The sequence below is a fragment of the Muntiacus reevesi genome, chromosome 5 (assembly GCF_963930625.1).
Source record: "Muntiacus reevesi chromosome 5, mMunRee1.1, whole genome shotgun sequence".
Classification (NCBI taxonomy): Eukaryota; Metazoa; Chordata; class Mammalia; order Artiodactyla; family Cervidae; genus Muntiacus; species Muntiacus reevesi.
The window spans coordinates 105,970,988-105,985,801 of NC_089253.1; the positions used below are offsets into that span (position 1 = coordinate 105,970,988).

Consider the following 14,814-nt stretch of genomic DNA (forward strand, 5'->3'; position numbering starts at 1 on the left):
GTTAAGACACCAAGCTCTCACAGCAGGGGGTGCAAGTTCAATCCCTAGTCAGGGAACTAAGGGCCACATAAGATACGACCAAAATAAACACATAAATAAATTTCCCAATTTTTATTTGGATTTCCTTTACAACAAGGGAGAATAATCTAGGACCATATAATAAGTCTGGGGCATAATCAAAACTATTCTTAAAGCAATTTACAATCTATTCAATGAGTTGCACAATTTTTAAGTCACTAATACTAAAGGAAGAATATAAAAATGGACACATTTGAAATTAAATAAAATTCACATGTGAAGAAAGAATCTGCTTGATTCTGTCACAGGTTACTCTTGAGTTTGAGATTGCTGGTAAAACATGATCTAGCATTCTCAACTATTTCTACTGCCCAAAATCCAAACATCCAGACTCGTTCTGTCCCTCAAGTCTCTACTGAATAATATTCCTTTTCAGGACAGCAGAAGCAAGATCAGTTACAAGGACAAATTCTAGATAAAACTTCACCATGCCTTCCTTGAAAAGAGGTTACCACTCTGTGTCATAGTGCTCTAGATACAAGCAATAAAGTCTAATGTGGAAAACAGGGAGCTTTATAGAGAGGACCATTAGAACTTCAGTGCAATATAGTATCTAGACTGTGAGTGCTCCCAAGGCAGGGACTTCTTTTTTTTTTTAAACTTTATTCTTTACAGTTTCTTTCTACAGTAAGTACCCTGCAAATGCCCAGCAGATAGTATTTATTAATAATAAATGCTTGCTGAATAACTGAAGAAGGATGGGTGTAAAGGCAGAGGATACTGATCATATACAAAAAAATCAGCTCTAAAAAATTATGCATTGATGTGTAAAGAAAATGACGATACACAGAAAAATGTCCCTTCCAACCTTACCCCAGACGTCAGATTTAATTGAGAAGGTATTGTAGGCAAGACTCTCTGGTGCTGTCCATTTAATAGGAAATTTGGCTCCAGCGTGAGCAGTATAGGTGTCTCCAGTCATCAGTCTACTTAAGCCAAAGTCAGCCACTTTTACCACATGGTTTTCTCCCACCAGGCAGTTACGAGCTGCAAGATCCCTGTGGGAAAGAAACCCTACTGTGATTCTATTCAGATGGTTCTGGAAAATGGTCATGAATGCTCTATTATCAGTTCTTTGTGCTACAAGCAGAGTTTGATAAGTAAGTGCTGACAGGTATGGTAGTATTTCACGAAAATTGCTAACATGGTAGAAAGCCACTAATTATACATCTCTTGTAGAATACTCACCAAGAGGCAGTTATGTGATGCCACAATAAAGCAGGTTCAGAAAACCACTTCCCATTTACAAGTACATTGGGATAGGTTTCAGAGGTGGGTAACAGAGGTTTTAGTTTCTTTACTAAGACAGAAAACTATTTTTAAAATCAAGCCACTAGATGGAGCAAAATGATCTTGGACTTAATCCTGGGCAAAATAAAGAGCCTTCTGTTCTGAGAACAGCAAAGGCCCTGCGTTAGTACTTTAATCAGAGGATACAGTAGGTTTCTAAGTTGGAAATGACATTACAATGGTCCTTGTGAAAAGAGAAAACTACTTTCCTGAGTTATCTGATATGCATGTCAGCTTCCAGGTTAGTCACAGGTGATAAATAGGGTTTTACACACCTATGGATGAAATTCTTCTTCTCTAAATACTCCATTGCAGAAGAGATCTGAGTGGCCATGTAAAGCAGTACAACTGCAGTCACCTCTTCTCTGTTGCATTCTCGGAGATAATCAAGCAAGTTCCCATAAGGCATGTATTCAGTCACAATGTAAAACGGTGGCTCCAAGGTACAGACACCTGATAGTTCAGAGAGAGCTTGTTTTATCAGTACATATTTAAACACTCCAACCACTTTGGCAAGAATAACTGACAACTTTTAAAATCTAGTCCAGCAGTAATTTTTTCCTTTCCTGCCATTTCATTCTCTGAAAAGAACACAGCAACGCTAAGAAGCTGGATGACACTGAGTTTCTACTTCCAGTGATACCATGCTCTGGAAATTCACATGCATTTTGAGAATGTGCCTGTTTGAACAAAGGCAGAGTTACTTGTATTAATTCCATAAGGGCTCAGGACCACCAATACCTCTAGAGTTCTGTATGTGCCCATGATTTCACATCCTCAACAGCCTCCTGCTGACAATGTTTATCTAAAAGTAACAGCAACTGTTGACACGGCAAAGACTATGTGAGTCCAGACTGCAAGGATTTCATTACTACATAGCAGACTCCCAGTAAAAGTCCAAAAGAAGCGATTTCCTTTGGATAGTTTGGCTCAATGAACACCCAAAGAAACTGGGCCTATTTTTCAAAAGGGCAATTGTTTCAGTCAAAGATTTCTCTGTGACCTGAATAGGTGAGAAGCCTATCGATCACTGCAAAGCACTTGGGTGGTCACAATTTTTAATCTGTTTCTTTTCAATAGTCCTTTGCTTAATGCCTCTTTGTTTTGTAAAAAATATTTTGGGATAGTTTGGGGTTTAGTATCATTTGAATGATTCTGAACTTTGGATCTGGGCAATCAGCAGAAGCTGGGCAGTTCCATATACTGCAATCAATCCCGGTCACTGTTTCTTGGGTAATTTTAAAACACAGAGACTGCTGATTAAAATAACAGTCATTTATTGAGATAGATTTACACTGACAGCTTCTGCCATGGTGATACAAAAGGAGGACTGGGGGACAGCAGAGGGTTGGGGGACAAGCATCTTTGAGGAAACCTATGGTTCAGACAAGCTGCCTCACCTAATAGCTGTACCAGGTTAGGATGCTTGATTTCCTTCATCACTGCAGCTTCCTTGAGAAATTCCTCCACCTCCATAGTATCTTCCTGGAAAGGGGGGAAGATAAGATAGAAAAAGAGGAGAGGGACAAGCCCCCATCTTAATCATTTGAGTCAACTCACACTCCTAAAACTTCAGTTTTAAAAGGGGGTATCTATTGGATATTTTAGCACTTACTTCAAGAAATTTTATTGCTGCATAGTGTGCTCTGTATAAGTCCAATTAAGAAAGAAAAATGTCTCCTTTAATTTATTCAGTATTTGAAACTGAAGTAAAATTTAGTAGGGTAAGTAAAATTCATCAATCATGTCCTAGCACAACTGAAACACAAAAGACCTGAATAGACAATTCAATTCTCTGAAAAGATTCTTTCTGGATAGCTCAAGCCTTTGAAAGAGGAGCCAGAACAATTAGCTGTTTACATATTTGTCTTGCTGACAAATTCCTTAAGGAGCAAGGTATGTCAGCAAGGCTGTGCATACTGGTTCACACTCAGACCAAGCACTTAATAAAAGCTTGGTAAAAGAACTGACTACAACTCAGAGGTGAAGAGCAGTCCTTAGGAGTCCTCCAGAGTTACTGAGGCATATGAGAAAATCTTCAGAGAATGGGATGAATGACAAAACTTGTAATTCGCTACCAGGATGCTTAAAGGAGAAAAACAGGCTGGCATCAGGAAGAAGATTTGTGTGAATATGAAGAATAAGGTGATCTAATCTCAGGGAGATGGGAGAAGCAAGCAGCAGGGAGACAAATGACAGAACAAGAGAGTGATCCTCCAACAATGCATGGAGAATTCTGCCCAGCAGGGTTTATTCTGAGGAAGGAAAACAGCTTGCTTTGCTTTCACAAGTTATAATTTGCTTCTAACCTCACACCAAGATCTGTATCAACAGCCTCCAGAGACAAACCTTCCCCACATGTGGGTTTCACTGCGTTGCAGTGAATAATCTGCCCCTGCACTGTCAGCAATGGCACCAGGGTTAATTATCACAATTTGCTGATGTGCTTGGCACCAGTGGGTGGAAAGTGTTCCAAAGTTAAAGAAGGGCACACTGGTATTTCCAAGTGATTCAGCACAAAAGAAAAAGACTCCTGAAAACTGTAATTCTCAGCAACCCACCTTCAATGTTTTCACAGCAACCGTAAGGCTGTATTTCTTCCAGACGCCAACATAAACCTCTCCGTACTGACCACCCCCAAGTTTGTGCTTCATGGTGATGTCTGTTCGTTCCATTTCCCATTTGTCATGGATGGGGGACACACCGTAGACTGTAGGCTTATTACACTTGGGCGCCGGATAGTGTAGTGTTGTCACCAGCCCATCAGCCACGGTGGAGTGATGGTGAACAAGCTCGGCCAAAGTGCTGAAGCGGCTCTCGGCAGTTACATACACCTGGTGAGGAGAGCGGAGAAAAATAAACCAACTGAAAAGGGATCCTGATCTCACTGGTCTCGAGATACGAAATAAGCGGCACTATTCACAGTAGCCAAAACACGGAAACAACCTAAATGTCCATCGACAGATAAAGAAGATGTGGGGTGTGTGTGGGGCAACGGAGTATTACTCAGCCGTAAAAAGGAACAAAATAATGCCATTCACAGCAACATGAATGCAACTAGAGATTATCATACTACATGAAGTCAGTCAGAAAGAGAAAGACAAACACCATGTGATATCACTTATATGCGGAATCTAAAATACGACACAAATGAACTTATCTATGAAACAGAAAATCACAGACAGAACAGACTGGAGGTTGCCAAGAGGAGGGGGTCAGGGAAGGGATAGAAGGGGTGCTGGGGACAGCAGATGCAAGCTGTTCTATACAGAATGGATAAACAAGGTCCTACTTATAGCATGGAGAACTATATTCAATATTCCATGATAAATCATAATAGAAAATAATATAAAAAGAATGTAGATGTATGTATAACTGAGTCACTGTGCTGTATAGCACACATTAACACAACACTGGAAACCAACTATACTTCAATTTTTAAAATGCTGATTTTAAAAAAAAAGATGAAAATAAGGCATTATCTTACTGAGACAAAGGGAAGAATTACGGAAGAATTTAACCATGATGGTGGGGGGCTGGGTAGAGGGGAGGCAGCCAGAGAACTTCAGTTTAATCTCATTTAAACTACTCTTCTTATGATTCCTAAAGTAGCTCGAGTCTGAAGGGGAAAAGCTTCTATCTCTCTGGATCATCAAGATCACTGGTCTTCAAATATTTTTAAGCTGAACAACTAAGGAACCCAAATATAGAAGATAAAGAAAGAGAAGTGCTGATTAAGGTAGGTGAGAGGGGACTGGCTTCCTGTAAAATTTATGAACTCCCACCCCAGAATCTTACACAGAACATAATTTGAAAACCACTGATTTTAATTTTTTTGGTAGAGAGAAGGTATTCAAATATCTTATGATTTTTATTTCATTAAGATGCCCTTTTGAGTGTCCAAGCAATTTTTGAAAAAGAGCCACAATTTTATTTCAGAAAGTAAACAGAACAGTAGTTAATTTGTGATAAGCAAGAAGAAGGATAAAGTAGGATAGCAGTCTCTGAGCCTTATCTTCCAAGGGAGCTTGTTTATTTTTTTAAAAAGAGATTTCTAGTGTATAACTCACCCACGATAAACATCTCCCACACAAGAGAATTATAGTATTACCAGCACCCAGCAGCCTCCCTCCTGCCTCCCAGCTATTGACCCCTGCAAAGGTAACCACTCTGCTGATTTCTAACACCTTAGATTACCTTAGATTGTGAACTGTACCTATGCAAATGGAATCACACAATAAGTATTGTTTTGTGCCTGTTTTCTTTCACTCAACTTTTTTTCTGTGATATAATTCATGTATTTCACCACAAAATTCACAATTTCAATTGTGCAATACAGTGATTTTTAATAAATGCACTGACTGTCCAACCATTACCACTATCTAATTTCGGAACATTTTCATCACCCTACAAAGAAACCCCAGACCCATTAGAGGTCATTCCCACTCCCCTCATCCCATTCCTCAGTAATCACTAATCCCTTGTACTCAAATTGATGTGTAAGAGATTCATCTATGACTGTTCTAGAGGGCCAGATAATAAATATTTCAGGGTTGTGGCCACAGTAATTTCTGTCATTACTCAAGTCTGCCATAATATTGAGAAAGCAGCCATAGACAATACATAAACAAATGGTTGTATCTGCATTCCAATACAATTTTATTTACAAAAGTAGGCAGCCAGCGGGTCACAGTTTTTCCTAGTAGTGTGTGGAGCAGTACCAGGTTCACTTTGTATGAGATTCCATTTTACAAATATACCACAGTTTATTAACTCAGTACACAACTGGCAGACAGCTGGGTGTTTCTAGTTTCTGGCTACTACATGTAACTCTTCTATGAACACTCCTGAATATGTCTGCTGAACACATAAGCACTCGTTTCTGTTGGGAAGACAACCAGAAGTAGATCTGCTGAGTGGCCCTTATATCATCACTTATGTGATTCTGCTTGGCTTCACGAAGAAAAAATATGTCTTATAAGGTGAGGCAAAGAAAATTAATCATTTACTGTTTCCTACCTTTTACCAGCCATTATCTTTTATGGAAATTATCTCACTGAATGCTTCCAATAAAATGGGATGGGAAACTGAGGCTTAAGTAAGGTCACAACATGAATAAATGATGGAGTTACCCAGCAAACCAGATTTGCTTGCTCTAAAGCCTATGCTTTTCCCCTACTATTATATCACAAAGAGAGAAAGAGTAGAAGAAACAATTCAACCTAAATTTATTGTTCACACTGTGGAAATTCCTTAAAAAACTGGAAATAGAACTGCCATCTGACCCAGCAATCCCACTCCTGGGCATACACACCGAGGAAACCAGATCTGAAAGAGACATGTGTACCCCAATGTTCATCGCAGCACTGTTTATAATAGCCAGGACATGGAAGCAACCTAGATGCCCATCAGCAGACGAATGGATAAGGAAGCTGTGGTACATATACACCATGGAATATTACTCAGCCATTAAAAAGAATTCATTTGAATCAGTTCTAATGAGATGGATGAAACTGGAGCCCATTATACAGAGTGAAGTAAGCCAGAAAGAAAAACACCAATACACTATACTAATGCATGTATGGTAACGATATCCCTATATGCAAGGCAGAAAGAGAGACACAGATGTAAAGAACAGACTTTCGGACTCTATGGGAGAAGGCAAGGGTGGGATGATCTGAGAGAACAGCATCGAAACATGTATATTATCAAGTGTGAAACAGATCGCCAGTCCAGGTTGGATGCATGAGACAGTGCTCGGGGCTGGTGCACTGGGATGACCCAGAGGGATGGGATGGGGAGGGAGGTGGGAGGGGCTTCAGGATGGGGAACACATGTAAATCCGTGGCTGATTCATGTCAATGTATGGCAAAACCCACTACAATATTGTAAAGTAATTAGCCTCCAACTAATACAAATAATTGGGAGGAAAAAATAAATAAATAAAATAAAATAAAAATAAATAAATTTATTTTTCAAGGACTTCCCTGGTGGTCCAATACTTAAGAATCTACCTTGCAATGCAGGCAATGCGGGTTCAATTCCTGGTCGGGGAACTAAGATCCCACAGGCCACAGAGCAACTTAGCCTGCACGTCATAACTATAAATTTACTGTTCAATAGAAGAACTGACATAAACCTATGCTTTACCGTTTATAAAGTAAGACAGTTCCATTCTAACATAGCCATTCTTATACGGTTGGTGTTTCAAACCTACAAAGTGCTAAATGACTGATTGACCTATTTACATTAACATACATTAATGATCAACATCTGTCTCAGAAGCCTAAAGTTTTACTCTTTAAACTTTCTAGTAGAGATTATTATAATTTTCATAGATACACGGTTTAATTGATAAAATTCTACACATGTATCAGATGTACATGTGCATATCTGTATACTGATGATGATGGTAACAGTTAATTTATACAGCTGTTTCCTTCATTTTTCACCTTCAAATCTAGCTCATCTTTAAACTCTTAAAGTAATACTGTTTTTAATTTCCATTACGGTATTGTTTTGAAAAGAGTAATCTCTCTCTCACATGCCAAACAGCTCAAACTCACATCAGTGATTAGCTTCTTTCATGTCAGACATAAAAATTACATTCTTTAGTCATCCTGAACATGTTTCTAAGAGCAGGCCCGTTCACACCAAGAGGGGGCTGCGGGCCAGTCTCACCTTGCCGTCTGCGGTGGTGTTGATCCTGTAGTGATACACGCGCCCCTCGTACCTGAGCGAGATTGACAGCTGCCCGGGGCTGCTCTCGCTCTCCCGCACCAAGAAGCTGCCATTGATGAGACTGCTGAGTAGGTACTCTGCCGCGCTGCGGGACACAGGTCCATGGTACCAGGAATGTTTCTCCAGGCTGTTCACAGGGGTGATGTAGTTGCTAGGCACCCAGCCTTGGCCATTCTTAGAGCGAACTTCACTCCACTCACCATTCTGGTTGTAACCAAGGACTCGGAGCTTTTCACCTGGCCAGGAGATCATCACAGAGTGAAAGAAAAGATGTAAGACTTTATTTCAAACAGAAGTAGTCTACTGTCAAGCTTGAAATTCACTGAAAAAATGAATCAAGAACTTTTAAACCAAAACAATTTTTTTAAAAGTAATGAAAATGAATTTTGCTATCAACATAGCCTGATTGATATTTTTAGCTTGTAGCTTAAACAAAAGAAGCATACTTAGAAATGTTTTTCTGGCATTATCGATAGGGTTTCAAAAGCTTTTATACTACAGGAAACTCCATATATGTAACTAAGGTAGCTCACAAAGATTAAAAGGTTACGCAAATGTCTGGAATAGGACATGGTCTCACGCCTCAAAGAAAATGAAATTAATTTTTTCCTCAAAAGAGTCTGTCACAGAACATATATATGGTTCAATGCTAGCAGCAATCAAGGATTAGGGATTAGACATGTAAAACACAAAGTTACTTCTAAATTTCAGTTGGCAACAAGGCTACAAAAACCATCAATGCAAAAATAAAAACCAAGAAAGCACAGACCACAGAGCTATCAGCAATATTTCAGAAAGAAAAGTGAGGAGGTAGGGGTCGGCAGTCAAGACCTCGAAAGCACAACCTTTTCCAGGACTCAAGTTTTAAAATAACTTCCCTCCCATTCCCCATAATGAATGAATCCCCCACCTGCTCCTTTCAAATCAGTGTGTGGCAAAGGAAAGCTGAGTCTGAAGCTGGAGCCTAAGACTCATGTTACTCAGAGTATCTTTGCTATCAATTTCAATGTCCTTGATTTCGCTAATGAAGTTGTGAGTATCAACTTCAGACTCCCTAAACACACATCCTTCCCCTGTACTTGCAGCACAGGCAAAACAGGAAAGGTGGGAGATAGCATTATCAATAAATGGTAATTTTAAGAATCCTGAGACTTCCTTGGCAGTCCAGTGGTTAAGACTCTCTGCTCCCAACACATAGGGGCATGGATTTGATCCCTGATCTAAGATCCCACATGCTGCATGGCAAGGTCATAAAAAAAACATAAATCCTTATAAGGCCTTACACCCCCGTATCTGAGAGATGCAAGCCTTCCTATCGAGTTCACATCCACCTCTCAGTGTCAGACAACAGAAGAAAGCTGCAGCAATCAAAAGCACATGGCACAGAACTTATCAAGCAAAGACTGTTGGGGAAAAACTCAAAATTACTATTCTGCCAGTCATCTAACTTTTTTCAGTGGTCCACAGAAATGTTTGCCATAGTATGACTTTCTATTTGCCCTTACTATTTCACTCAAGACCCTGGGTTTTGAATCATTCAGTGAGAAAAAACACGGGTATGTGCACGTGCGCACGTGTGCACACACACAGAAAACATACACACGTATAGGCAGACAGTGTGTGTGCATGTGGTGGTGGCAAAGCACAAGTGTGCTGATAAACACTCGCCAATCACATCTGCAGGGAAAATAAATCTTAGAGCTGTCAGAAAAGCTATGTAAGACTCGTCGGTCTGCAGCTTTTCTCTCACACTCTTAACAAAATGAGGAGACTAAGTTCTTCGATTCTTCCTTACAAAGAGCTGATGACAGGTCATCATAATCAGGATATAGTCGAACACTCCAGGTTTGGGGCTGTTTGTTTCTCCCTTTTTTGACAGTTAGGAGGAGAATTTTCCACTCGGGAAGTTTTGAGTACCATGAAGATTAACAATGGAATAAACACTGACCCTATTGCCAGGGGAAACCTAATTTTTTAATTCAAGCAAAATATTGGCTTCAAAGAAAGAACTAAAATAAATATTGTTATTTAATTTAAAAAAATATTTTGTCTTTTAAAATAAAAAAATCAGCTTTAGTATGACATTTTATATTAAATTAAAAATAAGAACCTGGATAAAAACCTAGCATTTCATAGGTTTTAGACTATAGAGTCCATGGAATTCTCCTGGCCAGAATACTGGAGCAAGTAGCCATTCCCTTCTCCAGGGGATCTTCCCAACTCAGGGATCGAACCCAGGTCTACTGCATTGCAGGCAGAATCTTTACCAGCTAAGCCACCAGGGAAACCCTTAAAAGAAATCACTGTTGATTATAAGATAAACGAATTCCCACTTTTTGAGATGCATACTAGTAGTTGCCATAACTGCTAACTGATGAATCAAAAGATTTTCTTTATCAATGTATCCCTGGTGACTGAGCGATCTTGGAAAATACTGACATGAAAATTATGTCTAGGAAAGAACGTTCTGAGTCACCTTCACCAATTTCCCCACTGAAGCACCTTAAAGTAAAAGACTGTTTGCAGAGCTCGCTTCAGCAGCATGTGTACTGAAACTGGAGCGATACAGAGAGGATGAGCATGGCCCCTGCGCGAGGATGACACAAATTCGTGAAGCGTTCCATAGTTTTTAAAGCAAAATAAATAAATAAATTAAAAAAAAAAAAAAGACTGTGTTGTAGCCCAAAGAGACTACCTACCACACAAAGTATAAAATATTTCTGAAGTTCTGTATCGTAAAACTGTGTAAAATTTTCCTCCCATCATAAAACACAGTTCCACACATACAAATACCATCACAAGCATGTATACATACCATCATCCCCACACTGGCACATACATATACCCCAGAAACTCAGTTTTAAGCATTTCTGCTTTTGATGAATCTAGCTGGATTTTAAAAATTATTGTATAAAAATGTTTTATTTCAGGGTAACATTCCTTGAGTGGAGACCTGTCTTCTTAATTTGGTGACCCACTCTCATTTACTATCTCATTTCAAACCTTACAAACAAGAGAAGTATTGTTTGACAAAGAATCATTTAATTTACACTTTCACATAGCTAAAAATTATCCAGAATCTTATTTTTTCCTACTAGGAAGCTTTCATAAATTTGAAAGGCAAGAAAAGTATAAGCAGATTATCAATCCAACTCACGTATACAATGACAATGCCCCACACGCCTATTTCTTTCGCATAAAAATTCCACGTTTTCTGCCCTTGTTCTTAAAACCAATAATGGATGTTTTTTACATGATTATGTTCTTAGTGTTCCCTTTGTTAAGAATTTACTACTGACAATAGTACTACTCCTCTGTTATGAGTGTTATCGCAATAGAAACCCTTCCTACTAGTCCTTCCACTAACTCACATAAACACAAGTGAGAGCTAAGTTGTCCAGCCCAGTGCTACCCAAAGCAGGGCCACAAGATAAGACGCTTGTGCCAGAGTGTGAATCACTGGGCCACTCTCTTCAGTTTTGTTAGAAAAAAAGAAACGTCAGCTGAACTAAATAATAAGTGTACTTAGCAATGTAGTTGTTTCACATTTTGAGTACAAATTCTTAATCTCAGCGTAGACTGGTAATGAACGGTTCGCAGGAAGTCAGCCCACAAATGACACTCAGAGCAGCGCTGGGGTCTGGACACTGCACTCCTCTCAGTGAGGCGCAGTTCACTGAACAGAGGTGAACGGTAACCTCACCTTTGTGGCAAACAGGGGCCGGCATATCACCTACAGGACAGGATTTTGAGAAGGAGTCGAGTTTATGCATATATTGTGCGGTGTTCTTTTTCTAAAGTACTTTGTCTCATTTGAACCTCAATAAAAACCCTATGAAGTAGATAGGGTGGCTTTATCCCCTATAAAGGTTTTAAAAAAGAATGAACCAGAGGTATCTGGGCCCAAATTACCTACCTAATTCCAGTCAGAGGCAGAATCCAGAATAGATCCCATCATTTCTTAACCACCAATAAAAGCTGAAAAGTGAGAGGACGCGATGCAGAAGCTCACCTTTAGTGATGCTGAGTGTGTTATCACCACTTGCTACAAAATCATAAAGTGCAACAAAGAGATTAGGGTCACTCTCGGTGGCTCCGAGCAGGTTCTCCTTGGAGCTCCACCTGATGGCTTCGTTCAGGGCCTGGGGTTCAACGTCACAACCGTAGGGCCGGTGCAAGGCTTCTGAAAGACAGAGAGAAAGGAGTTTACACTGAGTCCAAGAGCTGGAAATTCATTTGAATTCAGTACACAGACAGTATTTTTTAGTAATGTTGGCATTACACTGATGGCTCCAGCAAGGAAAAAAACCGTACACGTGGTGTGGAGTCATGAAAAATGAGCAGATGGCATGTCTCCGAAGCAGGAGAGAAATCTACTTGTTGAAAACATAAGAAGATAGAGAAGAGAACACAAAATGAGCATTTAGCTGTGATGTTTATGCATGAACCAAAATCAGAGGTAAATGAACAGGAAACACAGTTTCCTCAAAATGAAAGAATAAAAACAACCTCAAAAAGAAATGGCAGTTCATTTTATAAAACATACAAGATATTTTGTCTAGATGATGGTGGTTTTAAGAAGGAACAGTTATGTTTTATAAGTGAAGTCCTCCCAAAGTACCTTTCTCCCCTTGCTATCTCCATATAAAACAAATTGCAGAAAAGATAACAGGGATTTTAAGAAATATGTATAGATTGTATTAATCCAGGCCCTCCATTTACATATAGAAAATTACAGAAATAATGCTTTTAGGAAAAAAAATCCTAAAATTATCTATCAAACAGAAAAGTGTTTTGGTTTAATACAAAATATTCTTGGCAACCCAAAATACTTTTGTACTACCATGTACAGTGTATAACATAACAGCTTTCCACTGTTAATTGTTTTAATGAAAAATATTTTTACCTTATTTTCTTTTCGTACACTTTTAATAAAATACTGTAACTTAATTAGGGCTCTAGAAAACACTGCCAGCAATGGACATGATTTATTGAGTTTCTATCACCTGTAATGGTTGAAGTCTTGTAAGACCTGGTTTCTTCTTCAAGGCTTTGTGGTAACAAGCAGGTGATCTTTATGCCATGTTAGTTAAAGATCACCTGCTTCTCACAGTTCAGGATAATCATACCAAAAATACACTGTTCTTTCAGTAGCAATTTTGTTAGTCACTAAAAATGGGTTTTAGTGGCACTCTGCCACTATGCAACTGCCTCTGTCATATAACAATTCTTTTCTAGTATGTTTCTCTCTCTTCCACTCATTTTTAATTTAAACTTGGGTGTTATCATATATGAAGAAGAAAAACCCTTGAATCTGTGGTTTTATTTTCCAATCCAATCCCTCCTCTCCACCTGTACTGCCAATGTCTTAGTTCAGATTCCCAACATCTCTCACCTGGACTACTGCCTCCAGTCTTGTCTCCCTCAAATCCATCCTCCAAACAGCTGGCAAAGTGATCTATTTAAAACAAAAATTTGACCATGTCACTCTTAAGATTCTTCAGTAGTTCACCATCAAGTTAAAAATCTCTTTTAACAAGGCCTTCAAGGTCTCTTATAATCAGATCTCCACCTATTAACACTTCTCCAGCTTCACTTCTCTCCCATTCCACACCTTAAATTTTAAATTTGAACAAACACCATGATGCTTCCTACCTTTCTGCCTTTGTTCACATAGTCCTATCTTCCCAGAATGTGAACTCATCCCACTCTTTTTTCTTTTTTTTTTGACAGGCTGACTTCTATTCATTTTAAAAACACTCAACTTCAATGTAACCTCCCCTTGGAAGCTTCACATGCATTACACTTGCTGCAGTAATACCTCCTATTTTTATCCTCAATTTATGTTCACTTCCCCAACTTTTCAATGCGCTTCTTAGCATAAGAACTTTATCTTTTTTCTTGCCAGAGTCACATAGTATGTGTTCAGTAACTTTTGACTAAATGAATAAGTTTCATAAAAATATAAGTGACAGGAAACAATGAGGTGTCTTTTAAACTTAAAATAGCATTAACTAATGTTTTTTAAATGGCTTCATAGCTGTCTATATCCTATAGACAGAAATTCCTCTTGTAGCTCAGACGCTTTCCTAACAGTTTATTTCATTCTTCACATTCCTTCTTCCTCTTAAAAAGAATATGTTTTTTTTTAAGTTTCACAGCTAATTAAATCATTTTACATTAAGAAAGTTACCACAAACCTGAAGATATGTCCAAATGTACTGAAAAGATAATTTGAAACAGGTATCTTGCTTCTTGTTTAAGCACATAATCATAGTGAATATGAACAGCTGTATTATACACTGAAATAAACTAGGATGACCAAACTTGAAACTCTTTGACGGCTCCCTATCTTAGAATAAAAGCTAAAGTCCTTTCGAGGGGCTTTGCCCAATTCAGCTTCCTACTCTTCCTTCCCTACTTTACTTCATTCTGACTACTGGCCTCCCTGTTATTACCTGAACAAGACAGGCATACTCCTACCTCAGGACCTTTGTACTGGCTTTTTCATCTGCCCCAAACAATCTTCTCTAAGCTACTGACATGACATTTCACTCAAATGTTTCCCTCTTGGTATGGCATTCTCTAACCATCCTATTTTAAAATGCATCTGTTCCTGACAACACTTCCACATCCCCTATGTCTCCTTAACTAATTTCTCTCCATTGATATATCACCCCCCAAAATGCAATTTACTTACCTATC

At 38.8% G+C, this 14,814-nt stretch overlaps 1 protein-coding gene and 1 pseudogene across 6 annotated transcripts in view; one reads left to right on the top strand and one right to left on the bottom strand.

The window, feature by feature from the left end:
* ABL2 (ABL proto-oncogene 2, non-receptor tyrosine kinase) overlaps window positions 1-14,814 on the bottom strand; it is a 98,097-nt gene that overhangs the window by 14,309 nt on the left and 68,974 nt on the right. For 4 of the 6 annotated variants that reach the window (XM_065936133.1, XM_065936130.1, XM_065936134.1 and 1 more), the window contains exons 2-8: window positions 13,505-13,567; window positions 12,122-12,292; window positions 8,050-8,345; window positions 3,930-4,202; window positions 2,769-2,853; window positions 1,644-1,821; window positions 892-1,076 (exon numbers count right to left, since the gene is read on the bottom strand). In XM_065936133.1, the coding sequence (XP_065792205.1) occupies window positions 892-1,076; window positions 1,644-1,821; window positions 2,769-2,853; window positions 3,930-4,202; window positions 8,050-8,345; window positions 12,122-12,292; window positions 13,505-13,567 (1,251 nt within the window). The remainder of the gene's footprint in view (window positions 1-891; window positions 1,077-1,643; window positions 1,822-2,768; window positions 2,854-3,929; window positions 4,203-8,049; window positions 8,346-12,121; window positions 12,293-13,504; window positions 13,568-14,814) is intronic. The other 2 variants (XM_065936135.1, XM_065936132.1) reach the window with 1 other exon arrangement.
* LOC136170075 (U6 spliceosomal RNA) lies at window positions 10,639-10,739 on the top strand (annotated as a pseudogene).